The sequence below is a fragment of the Bos taurus genome, chromosome 6 (assembly GCF_002263795.3).
Source record: "Bos taurus isolate L1 Dominette 01449 registration number 42190680 breed Hereford chromosome 6, ARS-UCD2.0, whole genome shotgun sequence".
NCBI classification, from domain to species: Eukaryota; Metazoa; Chordata; class Mammalia; order Artiodactyla; family Bovidae; genus Bos; species Bos taurus.
The window spans coordinates 22,078,724-22,102,171 of record NC_037333.1 but is presented as its reverse complement, the minus strand read 5'-3'; the positions used below and the strand labels follow the sequence as shown (position 1 = coordinate 22,102,171).

The 23,448-nt window shown below is 39.5% G+C and overlaps 1 protein-coding gene across 2 annotated transcripts in view; it reads right to left on the bottom strand.

Annotated features, from left to right (window-relative positions):
- MANBA (mannosidase beta) overlaps window positions 1-23,448 on the bottom strand; it is a 127,648-nt gene that overhangs the window by 87,786 nt on the left and 16,414 nt on the right. For both annotated transcript variants that reach the window (XM_010805945.4, NM_174387.2), the window contains 3 exon segments: window positions 18,756-18,879; window positions 7,805-7,980; window positions 6,631-6,741 (listed from right to left, as the gene is read on the bottom strand). In XM_010805945.4, coding sequence (XP_010804247.2) covers window positions 6,631-6,741; window positions 7,805-7,980; window positions 18,756-18,879 — 411 coding nt within the window.

Sequence of the window (23,448 nt, the reverse complement as noted above, 5' to 3'; positions counted from 1 at the left end):
TGGGGGTAGGAGGCTGGGGTCTGGATTGATGACGACTAAGCAGACAGCAGGATGAGACAGGAAATCAAAACCAATGATGAAAGCAGACACACCGTCAGAGAACTCCAACAGCAAGGAAAACATACAGAACTGTTCTTTTACAAATACTCGGCAAGAAATCAAGCAGGAAACCACAGAGAAATCGTCAAAGAATTTTAAATATCAACTAATTAGCCAATGATGCAAATTATAAAAACAGTGTGTCAAAAGACCACTTAAAACCCTTCAAAAATCTCCAATGTCCTCAGGACAGTTCAATTCCTTCACATGGCTTACTAGGCTCCATGGACTCTTGCCCGAGCCTACCTTTATAATATCATCCTATTCTACCTCACACTCAAACACAGCCACACGGAAATTCCTTTCACCTCCGCAAACACACAATATTCCTCCAAGACCCTGGCTTTGACACACTCTTGCCCTCTGCCTCTTTGCTGTACTGCAGGGTTGAATTCTATTGATCCCTCAGGGCACAGATCACCTTCTTTGCAAATCTGCCCAGGGTGGCCCTGCCCTGTGCTCACAGAGTGCTCTCTATTTCTCTAGAGTGCTTATCATACTTTATTGCAATTGCTTGTCTAAATATTTAATTTCCCAGCTGAATTATTAGTTTTACTAAAATCTCAGAAAGAAATGGACAGGGTGTCTTATTCACTGCTCTATCATCAGAGTCTATCAAAGTGGCAGGAACACAGTAGATGATACCTAAGTATTGAGTAAATGAATGAGCTTCAAAAATACTCTACAGCAGCCCCCGTGAACAGGCACATTGCACAAACATGCATTAACAAGAGGAGTGAGGCAATACGTATTCCTTTACTTCTGTAGCTCATCAATTGAAAGAGCGGCATCTTTATATCAATAAACAATAATGCAACCCTATTAGCCTGAATTGAAATAGACTTATATCCAACACACACAACAACTCAGAAGTTCCTTTTCTTTTTCTTTGGTAAGGTGGAATGACTCATTCTTTTCTACCCTTTCATAAAGATAACTCACAAGAAACTCAACATGGGAGAGCACACATGTCTTCTGTCAAGACAGTTAGAATGAGGGGAAAGTCTTGGCTCTTTAGGTAACTCTAGATATTATGGACACACACACGCATACAGTGCCTTAGAAAACACAGAGCACAACTAAACAATCAAAAACAGAAAAGGAGCTCCTCAAGGGTAGAGCTCCGAACTGAGCTTGGTGTCTGGCCCACAGAAGAGGTAAAACCAAATGGGAGGTGACACCAGAGGACAACCACAGCCGGTGCCAGGCGCAAACGCCAAAGGCTGACGTCAGGGGAAAGAGGAAATCTATGGAAGTAATTAACACTACTTACTACACGCTATCCCAAGCCACACTGAAGTTACCTCATCTTTACTGTCCCCAGTATACATGCATGGAAATGGTATTTGAAGGACAATAAGGAGTCTGAAGCTAGTAAATACCAAGCAATCCTGAGTCCTGGCAGGACCTAGTCATTTCTTTAGACTAAAGTCAAATTGTGTCCTTCAGTATCCTCTATCTGAGGTTACTATATGACTTATTTAAAGATTTAGAGGCAAAATACAAAACACTTTTATTGCATTATTTATTTATTTATTTTTAATTGAAGGATAATTGCTTTACAATATTGGTTCGATCTCTGCCATACGTCAGTATGAATTAGCCATAGGTGCATTTTGCTTTAAATTCCTGTCCCAGGTATATATGGAGCAGGGGAGGATTGGTCCTTCTCGAGAGGTACTTCGACAGCATTACTTTAAAGTGCAAGGGCTGTTTTTCCCCACTGTCTTCTCTAGACAGCTCCACTCCCAATCTTGACTCAATTTTTGAATGTTTAAAGTAACATGAAAAAATACGCAGTTTTATGCCTAATGACTAAGAAGTTTTAATCCCAAAGCAGAACTGAAACATGTTGTTTTGGAGGAGGGATCCTGAAGTTCACCTATCACTTTGCCAGTCAGCATCAGAGAGCTTTCCTTTGCAACCGAAGATGGAGAAGCTTTATACAGTCAGCAAAAACAAGACCAGGAGTTGACTGTGGCTCAGATCATGAACTCCTTACTGCAAAATTCAAACTTATATTGAAAAAAGTAGGGAAAATCAATAGGCCATTAAGGTATGACCTAGGTCAAGTCCCTTATGATTATACAGTGGAAGTGACAAACAGATTCAAGGCATTAGATCTGATTGATAAAGTGCCTGAAGAACTCTGGATGGAGGTTTGTGACATTGTACCAGAGGAAGTGATCAAAACCATCCCCAAGAAAAAGAAATGCAAAGAGGCAAATGGCTGTCTGAGTAAGCGTTAAAAATAGCTGAGAAAAGAAGAGAAGCTTTCTTTCTTGATTCCAGGTAAAAAGGAAAGATATACCCACTTGAATGCAGAGTTCCAAAGAATAGCAAGGAGAGATAAGAAAGCCTTCTTCAGTGATCAATGCAAAGAAACAGGGGAAAACAATAGAAGGGGAAAGACTAGAGACCTCTTCAAGAAAATTAGAGCTACCAAGGGAACATTTTATGTAAAGATGGGTACAATAAAGGACAGATATGGTAAGGACCTACAGGAAGCAGAAGATATTAAGAAGAGGTGGCAAGAATTCAAAGAAGAACTAAACAAAACAGATATTAATGACCCAGATAACCACAATGGTGTGATCACTCACCGTGAGCCAGACATCCTGGACTGTGAAATCAAATGTGCCTTAGAAAGCATCACTATGAACAAAGCTAGTGGAGGTGATGGAATTCCAGTTGAGCTCTTTCAAATCCTAAAAGATGATGCTGTGAAAGTGCTGCACTCAATATGCCAGCAAATTTGGAAAACTCAACAGTGGCCACAAGACTGGAAAAGGTCAGTTTTCATTTCAATTGCAAAGAAAAGCAATGCCAAAGAATGTTCAAATTACTACACAATTGCACTCATTTCACATGCTAGCAAAATAATGCTCAAAATTCTCCAAGTGAGGCTTCAACCGTAGGTGAACCATGAACTTCCAAATGTTCAAGGTGGGTTTAGAAAAGGCAGAGGAACCAGAGATCAAATTGCCAACATCCACTGGATCATCAAAAAAAGCAAGAGAATTCCAGAAAAAATCTACTCTGCTTCATTGACTACACTAAAGCCTTTGACTGTGTGGATCACAACAAACTGTGGAAAACTCTTAGAGAGATGCAATACCAGACCACCTTACCTGACTCCTGAGAAACCTGTATGCAGGTCAAGAAGCAACACTTAGAACCAGACATGGAACAACAGACTGGTTCCAAATTGGGAAAGGAGGAGGTCAAGGCTTTATACTGTCACCCTGCTTATTTAACTTATATGCAGAGTACGTCATGTGAAATGCTGGACTGGATGAAGCACAAGCTGGAATCAAGATTGCAGAGAGAAATATCAATAACCTCAGATATGCAGATGTCACCACCTTAATGGCAGAAAGTATAGAGGAACTAAAGAGCCTCTTGATGAGGATAAAAGAGGAGAGTGAAAAAGTTGGCTTAAAACTCAACATTCAAAAGACTAAGATCATGGCATCCAGTCCCATCACTTCGTGGCAAATAGATGGGGAAACAATGGAAACAGTGAGAGACTTTACTTTTTTGGGCTCCAAAATCACTGCAGATGTTGACTGCAGCCATGAAATTGTAAGCCTCTTGCTTCTTGGAAGAAAAGCTATAACAAATCTATACAGCATATTAAAAGGCAGAGACCTTACTTTGCTGACAAAGGTCCATATGGTCAACACTATGCTTTTCCAGTGGTCATGCATGGATGTGAGAGTTGGACTATAAAGAAGGCTGAACACCGAAGAATTAATGCTTTTAAACTGTGGTGTTGCAGAAGACTCTTGAGAGTCCCTTGGATTGCAAAGAGATCAAACCCAGTCAATCCTAAAGGAAATCAGTTCTGAACATTCATTGGAAGGACTGATGTTGAAGCTAAAGCTCCAATACACTGGCTACCCGATGTGAAGATCTGACTCATTGGAAAAGACCACGATGCTGAGAAATATTGAAGGCAGGAGGAGAAGGGGATGACAGAGGATGAGATGTTGGATGGCATCACTGACTCAATGGACATGAGTCTGAGCAAGGTCTGGGAAAGGGTGAAGGACAGGGAATCCTGGCATGGGGTTGCCAACAGTCAGACATGACTGAGCAACTGAAAAGCTCAGAGAGGCCTGAGGATACAAAGCACACCGTGAGAGGGGGGTGGACTGATGAAACTACATTTGACGGTCAGAAGTTTAATCTCCTGCCACTAGACTCTTTGAATGATAACAACCAGTTTTATATTCCCCAGACACAAGACTGGAGAATGTCCTCACTGGCAAAGCTAAACACACAGATACAGACACACACACACACACACACGGAAGATCTATAGCTATACACACGTGGGCATCACCATATGATAAAGCTGATTTCCACCTGAATACTGAACACTGCGGCTCACACAGGTCTTCTCGTCTGCATTTTTGTGATTTAATCTTCAGAATGAATCCATGTCAAGAATAACTGACACTCCAGAAAAGTCTCTAATATAAAAGAGCCTAAAACAAGTAAAGAAATAAAGGAATGTGGAAAACAAAAATGCAAAGAGAACTTCAAAACTAATAATTAAAATTCTCAGAGAAATAAGAAGATACTATAACCATGAAATATAAATATGGTGCATTTTTTAAATATCAAAACTTTGTAGAAATTTTTAAAGTGATAACAAAATATATGTAATTTTAAAATTTAAGATAATCCTACTGCATAGCACAGGGAACTCTGCTCAACATTACGTGGCAGCATGGATGGAAGGGGAGTTGGGGGGAGAGTGAATACATGTATATGTATGGTTGAGTCCGTCTGCGGTCTACCTAAAATTATCACAACACTGGTAATCAGCTATACTCCGACATAAAATGAGAAGTTTTAAAAAATTAAGATAAAATCAAGTAAATTTCCCAGAACACAGACTAAGACAAGATGGGATAAAGAAGGGGTTATCTAAGAATATTTCTCACTCTAGGGTCCATTCTGATTAATAGCTGTACCAGAAAAATAAAACAAAACCAAACTGAGTTTCAGGATCAGAAGAGCCCACAAGACAACCAGCACAACAAAAATAAAAATCCTCTCATTTTCGAATTTTCAAATATTAGATGATGAAAGATAACAAAATCCTAAAAGCTTCCAGAAGTAAACACAAACAGATCTATATAAGAAAACAGAAATTAGAATGTAATTACACTTTAGCTACAACACACTCTCAGGACTCTACTGAAGAAAGTGTTTTAACAAAAGCGGAGAGTCAAAAAAAAAAAAGAGAGAGAAAGAAACATGGGTCCAAAGAATCAGGATTCTATTTTCAATCCAAGAGAAAGATGAAGGAAATACTCAGAACTCCTAGAAGACAGATTAAGGGAATTCCTAGAATGATAATAAAAGGAAGTTGCAGTTAAATAGAAGGTCTAGACAGTAAACAAGCAAGATCAGGGAGACGAGAAAATGGCCCTAGGAGACAGAGTTTCAAAATATAACAAAATTTTTTTTAAAAAATGCAATAATAAGCAACAAATAGATTACCAGGTGAGTGTGACTAAATTTAAAAGGTATATTCGAGAGTTTGTATATGATTTAAAGGAAGTAAAAAATGGAAAAAAAAAAAAACTGGAAACATGAGGCAATTATTAACTGTAAGGAAAACAGAAAATTGCACAAGAAAGAAAATAAAATTTTAGGACACCATGTGGTTCAAGTTTGAAGAGCATTTTCATAACATAACAGTATAAACACTGAAAACTGAGCTAACAACAATGGCCATATGACTACACTGGGAGGGAGAGAGAGGCAAGACGGATATATTGGGGGCCAAGGGGGGTCATCAGAGAGAATCATGTAGGTTCCTCATCCTCTAGGTCTGAAGTCCATAGATAACATACAAACCTGAAAAATTAGGAAATACTGGTAGAAGCAGGTTATTTGAGGAAATAAAAGTAATCAGCAGAATATACAAGTAAAAGTTAAAAATTACTGATTCTGAGGAGTAGAAAACAGAAATAGAAAGGGTTGGATGGACAAGGGATTCTATTTTTTCATATGAAACTTGTAGTAATATTTGAGCTGTAAAATTATATATGCCTTCCCTGTGACTCAGCAATAAAGAACCCACCTGCCAATGCAGGAGACATGGGTTCGATCCCTGGGTCAGGAAGATCCCCTGGAAAAAGAAATGGCAACCCACTCCAGTATTCTTGCCTGGAGAATATCATGGACAGAGGAGCCTGGTGGGCTACAGTCCACGGGGTTGCACTGACTAAATAACAACAACAAAATTACATATATCTATTATGTTGGCATAAAGCACAATTTAAAGCATAGTAGAATATAAATAAAATAATGTGCAATGTCTGGCCCATTAAAAAGATAAATACACACATATTAGAAGCTTTTAAATGCATATGACTATTACTAGCAACTATCTCCAAGTGGTGGGGTTACAGAAGTTTTGTTGTTTTCTTCTATTTCTATAAAGATCTGTATTGCTATTTTAACAAAAAATATACTTTGTTCACAAAATATCTTAAAGTATTTGCTTACCTTAGCTGATTTTTCAAAACGTAAGCCTCCATCCAGCTCAAAAATAACGCTCATGTTGTACCCAGTCTGGTTTCCATGTCCATGAGGCCACCAAGTTTCTACAATAATAGCCTTTTAAAAAATAATATTAACTTCGTCTAAGTAATCTGTGGCAAATTTTCAGCAAAATAATACAGTAATTCAAAGCATCACAGCAACTTCTCATAGTCAAGCACAGAGCAATATCAATCTCCCTCCCTGTTTCATGTCAAATTATACCAATACATAGATAATATTTAAAAAACACGACATGCTGGGAGTTTAGCACGGATTAATTTATATCAAAAGGGAAGAGAAAGAACAAAAAGAACAAAATAATGTGGACATTCAGAAAAACAAGTCTTCCCATTCCAACACTCAGTTCAGTTCAGTTGCTCAGTCATGTCTGACTCTTTGCGACCCCTATGAACTGCAGCACGCCAGGCCTCCCTGTCCATCACCAACTCCCGGAGTTCACCCAAACTCATGTCCATTGAGTCGGTGATGCCATCCAACCATCTCATCCTCATTCCAACACTCAATTGACATTTATTCTACATTCTTAACATTTAGAATTGGACTTTGAGGTGAACTCTTCTTTCAAGCCCAGAACTAGAAAAGTGTTTTGAGTTCTTACTTTATCTGAACAGTTACTGAATGCTGATTTGCTCCATCCTTTTCAGCTCACAATTGTCAATTGCAAGAAAAGAAAAGGAAAAAGAGAAAGTAAAATCCCGTCCACTTCTACTCATGAAAGATTATAAGTTGAGAATTAGAATTCTGTATTCAGAATAAGCACCAATATTCAAAATAGTTTACCAGTATCAAAAATAATCACAGCATTCAAATATGATGCTTAGGATGCATTTTGGATTTAGGATACTGCAAATACTGCAGAAAAATTAAAGTATAACACACCTGACTTCTTGAGAGGAGAGGATGCCAAATTAATCACATAACCTCCATTTTATTAATCTTAAAATTGGAAGAAATCATTCCTTAGCTAGCACACACAAAAAAATATATAACAGGTTAAAAGTAAGGAGAAAATGGAAAAGGCACATTTTCCTTAATATTCAGTTCCTTTTTTCTAAGCCTTTCTTTTGAACAATACGGCTTTCCATCTTGTAGCCTCTCAGAAAGTGCTGGCATTCACCTTGTCGATTTTCACAAAGAGCTCAACAGTCCTTTCCCCATGTTGAAGTTCAATGTTGTTTGTCTGCTGTATGTTTAGTTCAGGGATGGCTACAATTGCTTCACCAGAAACCAGCTTTGAACTGACAACATCAAAAGACAACTCTATTTTAAGATTCCATGTCTTCATATAGTTATCTACGGTATAAAAAGAAAAAAATATATATATTATGTAGAATTCATTGAAAAAAGACCACAGCAGCTTTTAAACTGTAAGTGCTCCACAAATGCAATCATGATCAAGAGTTCAGTGAAAACTGTTTTAATGTTTAATCCTTCATTCTAAAGAAGAATAACCAAAGTTATATTTTTTGTATATACTTCTACTCAAAACTATTATAATTGTAAATCACAAAAACTTTATAAACAGGGCATAAATAGAAAATTATAAGTGAATAGATAGTATATGTCTTTCAAGATTGATAAACTCTTGCTTGTTCCTTTTTATAAAGTAAAAATACTAAGGGTTTTTAAGCCATATAATAAATTATAAACTTAGTTGTATTAGAATTAATCAGATGTGCAAAAAATAAAGATGTGTTTTAAATGTAGATTATTAATCCAAAAAATAGAACCATCTATATGCCATGTACTTTGCTAAGTGATAGGACTTAAGTAGCGACCAGGGTAAACAAACACGGCCCCTGCACCTATGAGCTAAGAGAATAATGGGCTATGGATAAGTACAAAAGTGTGATGATACAAGAACAGGGGAACTAAAAGGTTATTCAGAAAAGTATTCATATTCCCTTTACCACATTTTAATCATTTTTAAATGGAAGCACACACTGCAATCTGATCCAAAGCTATTTATCTTCTAAAATATCCCTAAATCTTTGACACCTGCCTCACCTTTAGCTCCTAATCATATTGCCTCTGGCTTCCCTTGTGTGCGTACTAAGTCACATCAGTCATGTCTGACTCTGTGCAACCCTATGGACTGTAGCCCGCCAGGCTCCTCTGTCCATGGGATTCTCCAGACAAGAATAGTGGAGTGGGTTGTCATGCCCTTCTCCAGGGGATCTTCCCAACCCAGGGATTGAACCCACATCTCTTACATCTCCTTCAGTGGCAGGCATGTTCTTTACCACTAGTGCCACCTGGGAAGCCCTTACTATCTCTTATTTCAAGAAATGACAACATTTACCAAGAAGATACTATGACCTAGGCATTGCACTATGTCCCCAACATGCATTAACTTATTTACACATCGCACCATTACTATAAGGTAAATTCCACTATTATCATGTTATAAATGAGAAACCCGATTCAGAGAAGTTAAATAACTTACCCAAGGTCCCACAGCTAGTAAGCAGCACAACTTGGATGTGAACCAAGACAGTCTAAAACTAGAGACTGTACACTTAACCTTTAAATGCGGCCACTCTCACCCAAATAATTTCACCCAAACCATATCTTAGTGGTGTTCAGGATTTTTACGGTGGGGAGAGGGTTTTATTATACAGGAGAACATGATGGCAAGCTATGCCAGACATCAAATATGACCTCTGGCTGAGTCTTTGACCAAAACAGCACATATCTGCAAAACTGTTGCAGTGTGCTGACAGATCACCTAGCCTACTTTCTGATGTGTTTGGTTTCTCTAGACCACAGGCTGCCAAACTACGGTCTGTGGGCCAAACCTGTACCACCTCCTGTTTCTACAGATAAAATTCCATTGGAACACAGCTGCTATGGGTTGAATTGTATCACTTCTCCCACCCAAACTCCATGTGTTGAAGCTCTAACCCCTAATGTGATTCTATCTGGAGACAGGGTCTTTCAGGAGGTAATTACGTTAAATGAGTTCATAAGGGTGGGGGTTCTATTCTGATAGGAAGGTAGCCTGACAAGAGGAGAAAAAGAGCAATTTCTCTCTCCCTCTCCCTCCCTCCCTCCCCTTCCCTGCCTCCCCCGCTTCATGTCTCTCACCCCTTCCCTATTTCTGTCTCTCTCTCCCATGTCCCTCTCCCCCTCCATGTCCTTCCCTCCGTGTCTCCCTCTCCCCCTCCATGCCTCTTTGTCTCCACTCTCTCCATCTCCCTCCCCCTCCATGTCTCTGCCTCCCCCCCTCTCTCTCCCTCCATCTCCCTCTCCTCCCCGTCTCTCCTTCCATCTCCCCACTTCTCTCCCCCACCACCACCACATGAGAACATAACTAGGAAGTTTACCATCTACAAGCCAGGGAGCAGGCTCTCACCACAAACCAAATTGGCCAGTACCTTCATCTTGGACTTTCCAGCTTCCAGAACCATGAGAAATCAATTTCTGTGGCTGAAGCTGCCCAGTCTTCAGTATTTTGTTCCAGCAGCCCAGACAGCACCCATGCTCACTGCTCACAAACTGCTCTCAGTTGCCTTCGTGCCACAAAGGCAGAGTTGAGTAAATGCAACAAAGCCCACGTGAACCTAAACACTAAAATATTCCCTACCTGTCCCTTTACAGAAAAGCTTGCTGCTCTCTATCCTAAAATATATCCCCCAAAATGCCGTGCTAATCTTTCTTTAACATGTGTAATGACAAAAACTCCCGCCTCCCTTTTTTCAGGCCTTGACTCATAGTGAAGCACAAGCTGGAAGCACAAGAATCTTGGAATCAAGATTGCCAGGAGAAATATCAATAACCTCAGATATGCAGATGACACCACCCTTATGGCAGAAAGCAAAGAGGAACCAAAGGGTCTCTTGATGAAAGTGAAAGAGGAGAGTGAAAAAGCTGGCTTGAAACTCAACATTTAAAAAACTAAGATCATGGCATCTAATCCCATCACTTCATGGCAAATAGATAGGGAAACAATGGAAACAGTGAAAGACATTACTTTTTTGGGCTCCAAAATTACTGCAGATGGTGACTGCAGCGATGAAATTAAAAGATTGCTTGCTCCTTGGAAGAAAAGCTATGACCAATGTAGACAGCATATTAAAAAGCAGAGACATTACTTCGCCAACAAACGTCCACTGAGTCAAAGCTATGGTTTTTCCAGTGGTCACATATGGATACGAGAGTTGGACTACAAAGAAGGCTGAATACTGAAGAACTGATGCTTTTGAACTGTGGTGTTGGAGAAGACTCTTGAGAGTCCCTTGGACTGCAAGGAGATCCAACCAGTCCATCCTAAAGGAGATCAGTCCTGAAAGTTCACTGGAAGGACTGATGTTGAAGCTGAAACTCCAATACTTTGGCCACCCCATACGAAAAACTGACCCACTGGAAAAGATCCTGATGCTGGGAAAGACTGAAGGCAGGAGGAGAAGGGGACGACAGAGGATGAGATGGTTGGATGGCATCACCGACTCAATGGACATGAGTTGAGTAAGCTCTGGGAGTTGATGATGGACAGGAAAGCCTGGTGTGCTGCAGTCCATGGGGTCACAAAGAGTCAGACACGACTGAGCGAATGAACTGACCGACTGACTAGGGGAGTCATTCTCTACACTGATCTCAAATCCACTTTTCCTTCAACCGACAGGTTTCAGTTCTGCCCTCTAGGCCTCTCCTACCAACCAATAACCACTAAGGTCAAGCAGGCTCTTCAGCTGTTTCCTATCACTTCTTCAACAGAGAATCTGCTGCTTTTAACTGCCTCCATCTGTAACAGTAACTCCCAAAGATTACTGGTAAAATTGCCCAGTGTCCACTGCTTCTAACACAGAAAGTTCTAAAATAAACCATCACACTTCTGGAGCTCATCCCATTATTTTCCTTGAATGCCACGAAATGAAAAAACTAAGGCTGAGAAATTAAAGACCCAACATGAGGAGTTACGAGCCTATCGTCATTACCAAACCCTACACCAATGCATTTTGCCCTCTCATCTTCCAAATGGAGTACCACCCTTCCCACCAGAAGTCATGGAAAATCTCAGTAGTTTAGGTTCATAAAGCACACTTAAACAATAATTTTCTGTTACTACCCAGTCTCTTCTTTTCACTGGCTAATTTTATAATGTGTAATCTTACATGTAGTTAAGGAATGCTCCCTCTTATAAATCAAGACCCATTTCTAGAACACAGCTTCCTAGCATATCTCTTGTAACTAACAAATTATCCTTCCCTAAAGGATACCTATCACCCCCCGCTCTCCTGAATCTAAATGCAAGATCATTTCAAAACTGGATAAAGTACTGGATGGAATAAAGAAGAAAGGTTAGTACATGATTCAAAATCCCCTCCCAGGTCTCCTTCTCAGTTACATCAAGTTTTGCAATCTTCCTCACCCTGACTAATCAACCCTAGGCCCAAAGAGGACAGGAACTCATCGTCAGAGCAGGATGGAGCCAACATGCCCGTTCTCTACAACCAAGGCATTCCCTGGCCCGCAGCCCCAGCAGTGTCCTAGCAGATGTTCTGTTCCCCGCAGAAGACACTGCAGTTTACAGTTTGCTCCACACGAACTCAACCAGGCAGGCGACCCAGGACACGGCAGAGAACACGGTTCTGGCCATTGAATCATTCTCAAGTTCTTCAAAGGCTGATTCTGTATGAGGTTTCTAAAAACAATGAATCAACCAAATCAGCATAAGTCTGACTTGAACAGGAATTTGCAGAAAGGGTAACCAGCCACACAGCCCAGATTAATGTGTGCCATTGCTTCATACAAGCAATCTTCAGGACAACTCCAATGCATGCAGTTGTGGCCAATACACTAGCCTTTGAAACTGTTTATGGGATTTCCTTGATGGTCCAGTGGTTAAAAATCCAACTTGCAATGCAGAGAATGTGGGTTCAATCCCTGGTTAGGGAAATAAAATATCATATGCCACAGAGCAACTAAGCCTGTGAACTGCAACTACGGAACCTCTGCGCTCCAGAGCCCACGCGCCACAACTTGAGAGTCCACAACAAAGACCCCCCATGTCGCAACTAAGACCCGATACAGCCAAATAAATATAACTATATATATATATATACTTAAAAGTCTAAAATGCGCCAGCTCCTTTTACACTCCCATGTAGTACACTTTTTTGTCAAGATGTGGTCAGGGGAAAAAAGCTTTATTGCGTTGTCTAAGAGAAAATAAAAAGAAAACAAGTCATGGAAGTAGAAAAATAGGAAGATGGCTGAATTACCTTAATTCAAACAGACAGAGGAATCTAGTGACAGTCCATGGGTCACAAAGAGTCAGACATGACTGAGCAACTGAACACACACACAAATGCGTCTATAACTACCAGAAAGACACTCTCAGAACTACACCTTAAGCCTTGCTTTAACTGATTGTAATTAAGCCTCAAGTATCAATATCTTCATTTAATCATGCATCTAGCTTCAAAAAACCTGAGTTCTTCCACACATATGCCCTCACTAGGTTATAATGAGTGCTGCAATTTACAAACATGGGGAAAAAACCTGTGAAATGTTAGAGGCAGAGGAAACGTGGTGATCTACTAGTCACTTTGTAGACGTGGTAGCTGAGGCCTTGACTGCAGAATTAGCTCAGTCCCTCAGCCAGTGGACAGGACGAGGGCCCAGGATTCCTGACCCCAGTGCTCTCCATCTTGCATGCCTCTCCCACAGAGGTGCCTATCAAAGAGAAGCACGCTAGCACGCACGCACGGAACGGAACTGAACAATGAGGAGGAACAAAAGCAAATGTGCTTTTTGCCCTTCTGAGTCCTAAGTCCTAATAGTAAATATGTGACATGTGAAAACAAGCACTTCAAGGGTGTACAATAGAATGTTAGCCTCTTAATGTGAGAGTCTTTGTAAAAAAAGAAAAAGAAAAAACACTGAAATCTACAAACATAAAGAATGTGTCTGACCCTCCACCAAATGCATAATTACATGGTGCCCAGATCCTCTATTTGTCAGAATACCATCTTTGTAATCTAAACTACATGACAAAGGCATGACACTGGTTATGTGGGCATTTCTGCCGAACAGTGGAAATATACTTCTTGAATAATTACTGTCTGTGAATCTTGACAGGCACTATACATTATACGACAAACACAAAGAGCAAAAATGTTGGGTCTACCCAAAGAAACAAAATATACCCAAAAGGTCAGGGTTAAGAATACAGGATGGCATCTGGGAGGGTTAAGAACCAGTAGGGACATGGAAGCACACTCAGGTTAGCATGGGATGGATCTGCCAACGTTGGTAGATTGCTTATGTAAAATGAAAAACATGCTTAATCTCACTGAGGGGGAAGCTCTTCAAAGATGGCTGCATTCATTAGCCCTGCTGGCTCCTCCCCCTGTGGAGCTCCTCTCTCTACCTGTGAGCTGCAGCTTGCTTCTTTCACAGGTGATGCAGAGCTGCAGGAAACAGGTAGTCTTGTGCACCTGAAGGAACAGCAATGACAACAAGCCTCAGAATGTTTAAATTCAGACATAGGATATTTTCCCATCCTTCTGCTGGAATTACAGGACAGACTTCAGTAGCTGCTTTTCAAAGAGCTGTATAGCTTGTATTACCCAAAAAGCAGGCTTGCGTAGTTACAATAGTTGTTTTCCCCTTCTTTGCCAAGCAGCAAGATCTCCTTGCCTACTCAGCAGGACAAAATCCTCAAAGATGAAATCAAGACAAAACAGGCACAAAGCAACATCTTCCCCCACCCCAACACCAAACCAGGATAAACTGGTAAGTTCTAGAGAAGAAAAAAAGCTGACTTACACAACAATAATCAGAGGAGGTTATTCAACAACCTACCTACCCATAAATATATTTTCAAGGCTGAATACTGTCATTTTATGGGTAATGAAAAGTGATTCAAAATGAACGCAAGAAAACGCATGCTTGCATTCAAAAATGTATGCAATAAACAAGGCACTAAGCAAGACTGATGGGTTTCTCAGGTTGCTCAGTGGTAAAGAATTCACCTGCCAATTCAGGAGATGTGGGTTTGATCCCTGGGTCAGAAAGATCCACTGGAAAAGGAAATGGCAACCCACGCCAGTATTATTGCCTGAGAAATCCCATGGACAGGGGAGCTTGGCAGGCTATATAGCCCATGGGGTGGCAAAGAGTGGGACACAACTTATGGACTAAAGGACAGCAGAGCAAGATGGACAAATCTTTGCTACACTGTAATATTATATGCTCTGTAGAAAGCTGTAAGCAAAGGGCAGCAATGACCTTCAATACAGGCCTCTGTTAGGCAGACTAGAGCCTAGCTAGGAGCTGGGCCCACTCCTCCAATGCAAAGGCTAGGTCTGCAAGAATGAAGAGATGGGGTGCGTTAGGCTGAGGCAACAAGTAAATGTGGATAGGGTCAGGAAGACAGTGTCTCTGAGGAATGGAAGTGCCCAAGCACAGGTCAAAGACCCAGAGCTCACCTTAGCTCAAGAGGAAGATTTACATGTGGCAAAAAACATCTCTGCACTATTTTTCTAACTGTGGTAACAAAAGATTAAACAATGAAGTGTTTCATGAGAACATTATATATTTGGACTTAAAATGTCTACATAACCTTATGCAAAGTTCATAAAAGTAAACAACCATCCCTCCCTAATAAATTTTAGGGCCTAATATGAACAATTTACATCAGATTACAAATATGAGATGATCAATATATGAATATATGTCTCTGTCTCTCTCACACACACATATATGCATTCAAATAAATATTTTCTAATAAACTTTTAAAGAAAATCATATCAATACATCAGTATCTCTTAAAACCTAAATAAGAGTCTAAGAGACAATGAGAGCAACTCTTGTTTCCCTTTGACCTCAGTGTTTTTTTCAAATACAAATTTGTTTTTATTACCTTAAACATTAAGAATACTTGAAAATCATTTAGGAAGCCGAGGGAAATCAAACAAATGACTAAAGGATATTGAAAAGTGCACTATGATAAAAAGTTAAGAATGTAGAAAGAGACAAATATATATATGTGTATATATATATATGTAAAGAAAATTAATTAATAAAAATTTCAAGTTAATTTTTAAAGTCTAATAGCTTTTTTCTGTCATACTTTATATAATTAAATTGGAGAACTATGGTTGGTCATTTGATCTTTAGGGGTAAGCACACTAATTTTAAATAAAGAAATAAATTGAATATTTGGAAAAGCAAAAAGTTATTTTCTTCTAACCTCAACAGGCAGAAAGCAGAAAGTGCCACAAAGTCAAAGTAGTTTAGCCTTTCATAATAAATTGACTGAAATTACTAGATATTAGATTAGTTTATTTGCTTTCTTCCCTTATTATAGAGACAATCATTATAAGCTCAATATATACATTTATAAGAATTAAATGCAAACTAACTGTAGTATTAGTATACAGAGATTAGCCACTGCTTGCATTAATTTTGATTAACCTCATTTCACACTTCAATTTTAAAAATGAATATGGTATTTGATTTAAATAAAAATAATGTGTATCTACTTTAGATTCTGAATTACTCCTGTTAAAAAATGTTTGGTAACTCTCACAACCCTGCTTTAAAGTGTGTACAAAATAAATGAAAAAGTATCCAAAATATATTAGTTTATTCTCATTTTCTTTTTTTTTTTTTTCTGCCATTCTCCCAAATCTTCCCACCCTATTTCAGTGATGATTGCTATCTTCCAAATACAAACTGAAAAAAAAAATTCTGGGAAAACTCCTAAAGGAAGTTTCTCTCCTAATGCTTTGTAAGTTTATGCTTCCATTTTCTCTATTACATCAAGCAACCAAATTGAAATCTATTAAATTTATCAAAAATATAAGAATTACTGATTAATATGCATAGGACACATCTTCTGAACTAGAAACATATTTTTCTCTTTTTTAAGTACAAAATATATTGTAGTCATAAGACATCAAAAATGTACTTGATGTGGATAATTAATTAATTACAGTGAGTCTAAATTAAATTTTAAGCATCACTTAAATTGATTTAATTCAAGTAAAATTCATCCTAGTCACTAATGGCTAATAAACTGAACCTTAATGACTCACAATCAGAAAGAAATATTTAGGTTCATATTCAAGCTTTTAAATTAAACTAGAGCAGTGCTCGGAGAAGGCAATGGTACCCCACTCCAGTACTCTTGCCTGGAAAATCCCACGGACGGAGGAGCCTGGTGGGCTGCAGTCCATGGGGTCACTACAAGTCGGACACGACTGAGTGACTTCACTTTCACTTTTCACTTTCATGCATTGGAGGAGAAAATGGCAACCCACTCCAGAATTCTTGCCTGGAGAATCCCAGGGATGGGGGAGCCTGGTGGGCTGCCGTCTATGGGGTCGCACAGAGTCGGACACAACTGAAGTGACTTAGCGGCGGCAGCAGCAGAGCAGTGCTACTCAAATTTTTTCAGATATCAGAATACCGGAACTCAGAGCACTTTTTCTAACCACCCAAACGCTGATTAAACTTTAAGCTATTGAATAAATAACTTTTGGGGAAATCAGGCCCCTCTCTTACAGTAAGTTTTATTATATATACCTGAGAAAAATTATGGATGGGGGTTGGGGAGAATGAACCATTATGTATTTGATTTTATAGCAAGGCTCAGTTTGGGTTAAGTCTCTGAAGAACAGTTTGAGAAACACTAAACTAGAAAGCTCTAAATAGCCACATTTATATGTGCAATATACATCAGGGCCTTTAATGCCTTTTTAACATTTAAAAATGCCAGCAGCACCTAATAGCCTCCTCAATTATCAACCATCTCTGATGTGCTTTCATCTTCTGCCTTCAGAAAACACAGATTTGGCTCCATGTGGAGCAATCTAGGGTCAACGGGCCCTAAAGACACCAGAATTCTTGTATGGATGCATCACATCCTTGCATATAAACGACGTCTAGTTAGGCCTGCAGTGAACTGGACTGAGCATCATGAGCTACCATTTAAAATCCCATTTGCCTCCACCTTCACCCTGACTTCTCTAACTTCTCAAATCTTCTGATCTCTGAATTTCCAAATTACTGGGGTTGCCATCCCGAAGACTGCAACACAATCTAATTTGGTTTGATAATTGCTTATCTCTCCCCTCCACACCACAACCAACTTGCAGTTCTTTTCTAAGCCAAACATACACAGCGCTGAACAAAGAGCTCAACAAATATTTGACCAGCACTCAACCAATTTGTTGACATCTGTGAGATTTCTGAGGGTTTTTTCAATGCTGTTTCCAAAACAAAAAGCAGTGTTCTTTACTGTACCCGAGTTTCTTTAATGCCTTGTTTGCTTTCCAGTTTACTTTCAACTCTTAACGAGGCTGGTATGTCATGGCCTTCAGAGGACAAAATGTGCAGTGATAGAAAGTCAGCCCAGTGAGTTAAGCAAACCAAGAACTCAGCACCATGGAGTTCTGAAAGTGACTACAGGGGCAGCAAAAAAGAGTGCAAGCCAGCAGACCCACTCTTTTAAGAAAGAATACATAGCTAGGAAAACAGAGTTCCTTCCTTCATTCTTTCCTTCCCTCCTCACCTCCCTCTCTCCTTCCTTTCTTTCTTCCTCTCATTTTTTTTTTATTTTTCAGAATATATTAAAAGGTAGCTACCCACCCACCTACTTACCTGCTTTATATTGGGTTGGCCAAAAAAGTTCGTTTGGGTTTTTCCATGGAAAATAAATTTTCATGACAGATCAGTTTGTACATATTTTTCACTTTTCTAAACTTAATGTGCCGTAAAAATTTTTTAAAAGTAAGTCTCTGAAAAGTACTCTTGTCCCTCATTAACCACAACAGATTGGTTCCAGGACCTGCTGGAGGTACCAAAATCCACTGATGCTCAAAGTCAGCCCTCCATATCTGCAGTTCTGAATCATGGATTCAACAGACCTTAGATCATGCAGGACTGTAATATTCATTAAAACAAACTCATTAAAACATATGAGTGGACCTGCACAGTTCAAACCCATGTTATTCAAGGTCAACTGTATATTTGCATATTTTCAAATTATAAAGCCAATGTTTATAATACAGAGGAGGCTCAGAAAAGAAAAACAAAAAATCACAGCTCTTAGCTTACCGTAGATGGGGGTAAACATGAAGTAGTTCAGATGACAAACATTATAGGCTTCAATTCTAACATCTTTCCAGATGCCCTGGGTAGGAAAAGAAGGTCCCCAGTCCCATCCAAAGGAACACTGCATCTGTAATTTCAAGGGAAAAAAAGAAGATAGACTCTAATTACCATGAGACTTAAACATTATGAAAAACCTTTTCCTTTAAAATAGTACGTATGTGTATATTGGTTTGCCAGGGCTGCCGTAACAAAATACCACAAACTGGGTGCCTTAAACAACAGAAATTAAGTTTTGCACATTTCTAGGAGTGAGGAAGTACAAGACCAAGGTGCTAGTAGGTTTGGCTTCCTGGGCTTGCAGACGGCTGCCTTCTCACAGTGCCCTTAGCAGCCTCCTCTGTGACCACACACATACACCCTTAATGTCCAAATTTCCTCTTCTGATAAGCACATCAATGATATGGTGTGTGTTAGTTGCTCAGTTGTGTCCGACTCTTTGCAACCCCACGGATTGTAGCCCACCAGGCTTCTCTGTCCATGGCAAGAATTCTGGAGTGGATTGCCATTCCCTTCTCTAGAGGAACTTCCCAACCCAGGGATCAAACCCTGGTCTCCTGCATGGCAGGCAGATTCTCTACTGTTTGAGCTTCAGGGAATGATACTGGATTAGGACTAATCCTAATGGTCTCATTTAACTTAATCACCTCTTTAAAGTTCTCACTTCCAAACAGGGAGACATTTTGAACTTATTGAGGGTCAGCATTTCAATATATAAATTTGGGGGTAGGGGCACAGAATTAAGTCCATAATAGCGTGTGTATCCCATTCATGGCATCTAAAATGACCCACAATGCACAGCTCCTGGTATTCACACCCTCGTGTAACCCCTTCCCTTGAGTATGACATGACCTAATGAATCACTTTTAACCAGCAGAATACAGCAGCGATGAGAGCATGTCCAAAAGTAGGTTATAAAAGACTGTACCTTCTGTCTGAGGTGCTCACTCAGCTCTCTCTTGGCCAAGAGGGAAATTGGCTGCCATGCTGCGAGGCAGTTCTGGAAAAGGCCCACATGAGCGAGCCTGGAGGCCGATCTCAGGCCCACCAGTAAGCACATGGTGGAGCTTAGGCAGGCCTCACCCAGGCTTAAAGTGACTGCAGCCCTGGTCCAGAGTTCGTCAGTAACCTCATGAGTGACCTTGAGCCAGAAGTACCCAGCTAAGACACACCTGCATTCCTGACAGAAACTGTGATAACAAATCTTGTTTTAAGCTGATAAATTTTGGAATAATTGTTACATAGCAATAGATAACTTAATACAATAACTAATCGATCAACCTAGGCAACATAGTTAAATTTGGTAGAAAACTTCCAAGACTATAAAATCTAATTATTTACATTTATCCTTCAAAAGCATATTACACTGAAGCAACACAATAGAGACTCTTCAAATTTCTTCAAAATATCTCTGAACCTACTATTCAGTTCAGTTCAGTCACTCAGTCATGTCTGACTCTTTGTGATCCCATGGACTGCAGCATGCCAGGTCTCCCTGTCCATCACCGACTCCCGGAGCTTACTCAAACTCATGTCCGTCAAGTCGGTGATGCCATCCAACCATCTCATCCTCTGTCGTCCCCTTCTCCTCCTGCCCCCAATCCCTCCCAGCATCAGGGTCTTTTCAAATGAGTCAGCTCTTTGCATCAGGTGGCCAAAGTATTGGAGTCTCAGCTTCAACATCAGTCCTTCCAATGAACACCCAGGGCTGATCTCCTTCAGAATGGACTGGTTGGATCTCCTTGCAGTCCAAGGGACTCTCAAGAGTCTTCTCCAACACCACAGTTCAAAAGCATCAATTCTTCGGCGCTCAGCCTTCTTCACAGTCCAACTTTCACATCCATACATGACCACTGGAAAAACCATAGCCTTGACTAGACAGACCTTTGTTGGCAAAGTAATGTCTCTGCTTTTTGATATGCTGTCTAGGTTAGTCATAACTTTCCTTCTAACTATAAAAAATGAGGAAACATACTGAAAGATAAAAATATACATAAACAGACAAGAAACTCTGGCTAGACTTGCAAACCCCTATTTCCTCCAGGATGAATTCAGAAGTCCTAGGTTATGAACTTACATCCCAGAAATAATAAGTTCAGAATTTACACACCTATTGCAATTACCCTTCAATTAAAAATAAATAAATCTTTGAAAGTAGAAAAAAACAAAATAGCAAGAAAAATGAAAAAAAAAAAAAAAAAGCCCTCAACATTCAAAAACTAAAATCATGGCATTCAGTCTCATCACTTCATTAAAAAAAAAAAAAAAGACTTCAGACCCTGACACAGGTAACCAGAGCAGAATTTTTCTAACTTCCACTTCATAAAAGAAAAGAAAAAAATTTCCAAAACACAGTCAATTAAAATGTGTGAGGCTGAGTTAAGCTTTTAAAAGAGAACAAGCACCAGAGGAAGTACTGAGATCTTCTTGAAGGGTGCACTTGCAGAACAGAGCCTAAGGATCTGGCCACATTGTTCTCATTTAAGCATTTGATATTATTTCCTAAGTTCTGTACTTATCTGTAACAGAGAAAATTCAGTTTCCATTACAGAGAAAAACAAAGAACTAAAACCACTTCACAGCATCTGTATCCGCATAAAATCAGGACTTAACGATTTCATGTTCAGAATGAAGACCATCTTGGGGATAGTTACTGCAGGGTTTTTAAGTTCAGATATGTAATTATTTTATTAGGGATAGAGAGAAGGAGGAGGGCAAAAATATTCAACATCTTATAAGGCAGATTATTTTCCCCAGAAAGGGTTACAAATCACTCTAATTTATATAATCTCTCCAAATAAAAGTTTTCACTTATTCAAAAATATGTGTGCAGTGCTCTCTCTGTTTCGCCCTGGGAGTATATTAACATACCAGACAGAAACCGTCCTTCTGCTTGCAGCACTCACAGTATATAGCAAGAGATTCAGGCACTGAACAAATAGTCACAAAGGAAAATAAAGGAAACAAATTGAACAAATAGTCATAAAGGAAATAGCCAGGGAACATATAATGGTGTCAAGACAAGTTCCCCCGAATAATAGTGACTTTTAAATAGAGACTTGAAAGGTGAGTACCACTTGCCCAGGGTGTTTAGGGGAGAGGGAGTGAAGGCATGCTTTCAGAAGGAACAGCATGGATGAAGGCCTCAAGATGCTAGAGAACACGGTGTGTTCCAGGAAATGAAAACAGTGCGAAGAGACCAGCAGAAGACCAGAACAGTGGGCGCATGGGCCAAACTTAGCTAAGAACTTTGGACTTTAGCTTAAAAGCAATGATAAACTGTTGAAGAGTTTCAAGGGGGGTGGGGGAGGGGTGGTGCCGCAATGATTTTTATCTAAAAGGAACACTCTGGTTGTTCCTTGGGCAAATTAATTGGAGTGAGGCAAACGAGGTCATTGGGTACCAGTTGTGCAACCAGAGCAATACTTGATGCAAGAAATGGTAACAGATGGAACCCAAGTGTGGGAGTAGAGATGAAGCATGAGCAGACTCAGTAACTACTAAAAAGGTAACATCCGCATCATCAAAAGGACTTCTGAATCTCTTTTTAAAAAGAGACAGGGAGGTATCAAAAATAACTCTGAGGTTTCTGGCTTGAGCAACTGCTGCAAATGGTACTCCATTCAGTGAGACAGAGAGCCCTGGGAGCAGGGTTCAGATCCCAGGTGCAGTGTTGGACACAATGAGCTTTAGGCTCCCGTGGATGTATATACAATGGAATATTAGTCAGCCTTAAAAAAGGAAGGAAATTCTAGGATGCGCTACAACATAGATGAAACTTGAAGACATTATATTGATATCTGAGTATGATATGACCCAATGAATCACTTTTAACTCACAGAATAGAGCAGTGATGAGAGCACGTCCAAAATTAGGTTATAAAAGATTGTTTAAGTGAACTAAGTCAGTCACAAATAGACAAATATTGTATGATTCTACTGGTATGAGGTATCTAGAGGATTAAAACTCCTAGAATTTGAAAGATGGTGGTTGCCAGGGGCTGAGAGTTGGGGGAAAGTGGGGAGTTGTTTTTTTAATGAGTACAGAGTTTGTTTTGCAAGATGAAACAGTTCTGGAGACTGATTTCACACAATGTGAATATAATTAATATTACTGAATGTACACCTAAAAGAATTAAGATGGTAAATTTTGTGTTATGTGTATTTTACCACAATTAAACTTTTTTAAAATAAAATTAAAAACTAAGTGTGACATAATATACTAATTCATCCCTGTATTAGTCATCTAGATTGAGAACAGACTCAAAGGAAATAATCACCTGTGGCTTTGTTATCTTTTGTTAGATGTTATGAGAACCTCGCAGGAAAATATTGCACATCAACAAATGCATTAACAGGTGCAGAAGGCTAGTAACAACTATTGCTCATAAATATGAACCCTACAGTCTGAGGTAAAGCTTGATAAGCTTAAGTGCTTTTAAAAAAAATTGAAAAGAGGAATTCCCTGGCAGTCCAGTAGTTAGGATTCTGGCCTTCCACTGCAGGGGGCATGGGTTTGATCGCTGGTCAGGACACAAAGATCCTGCAAGCCTCGTGGCAGAGCCAAAATAAAAACTGTAAAGGTGCATTATCAGTCACCTATCTTTCTTCTTTGTCCAATGTTATCTAAGTTCTTAGGT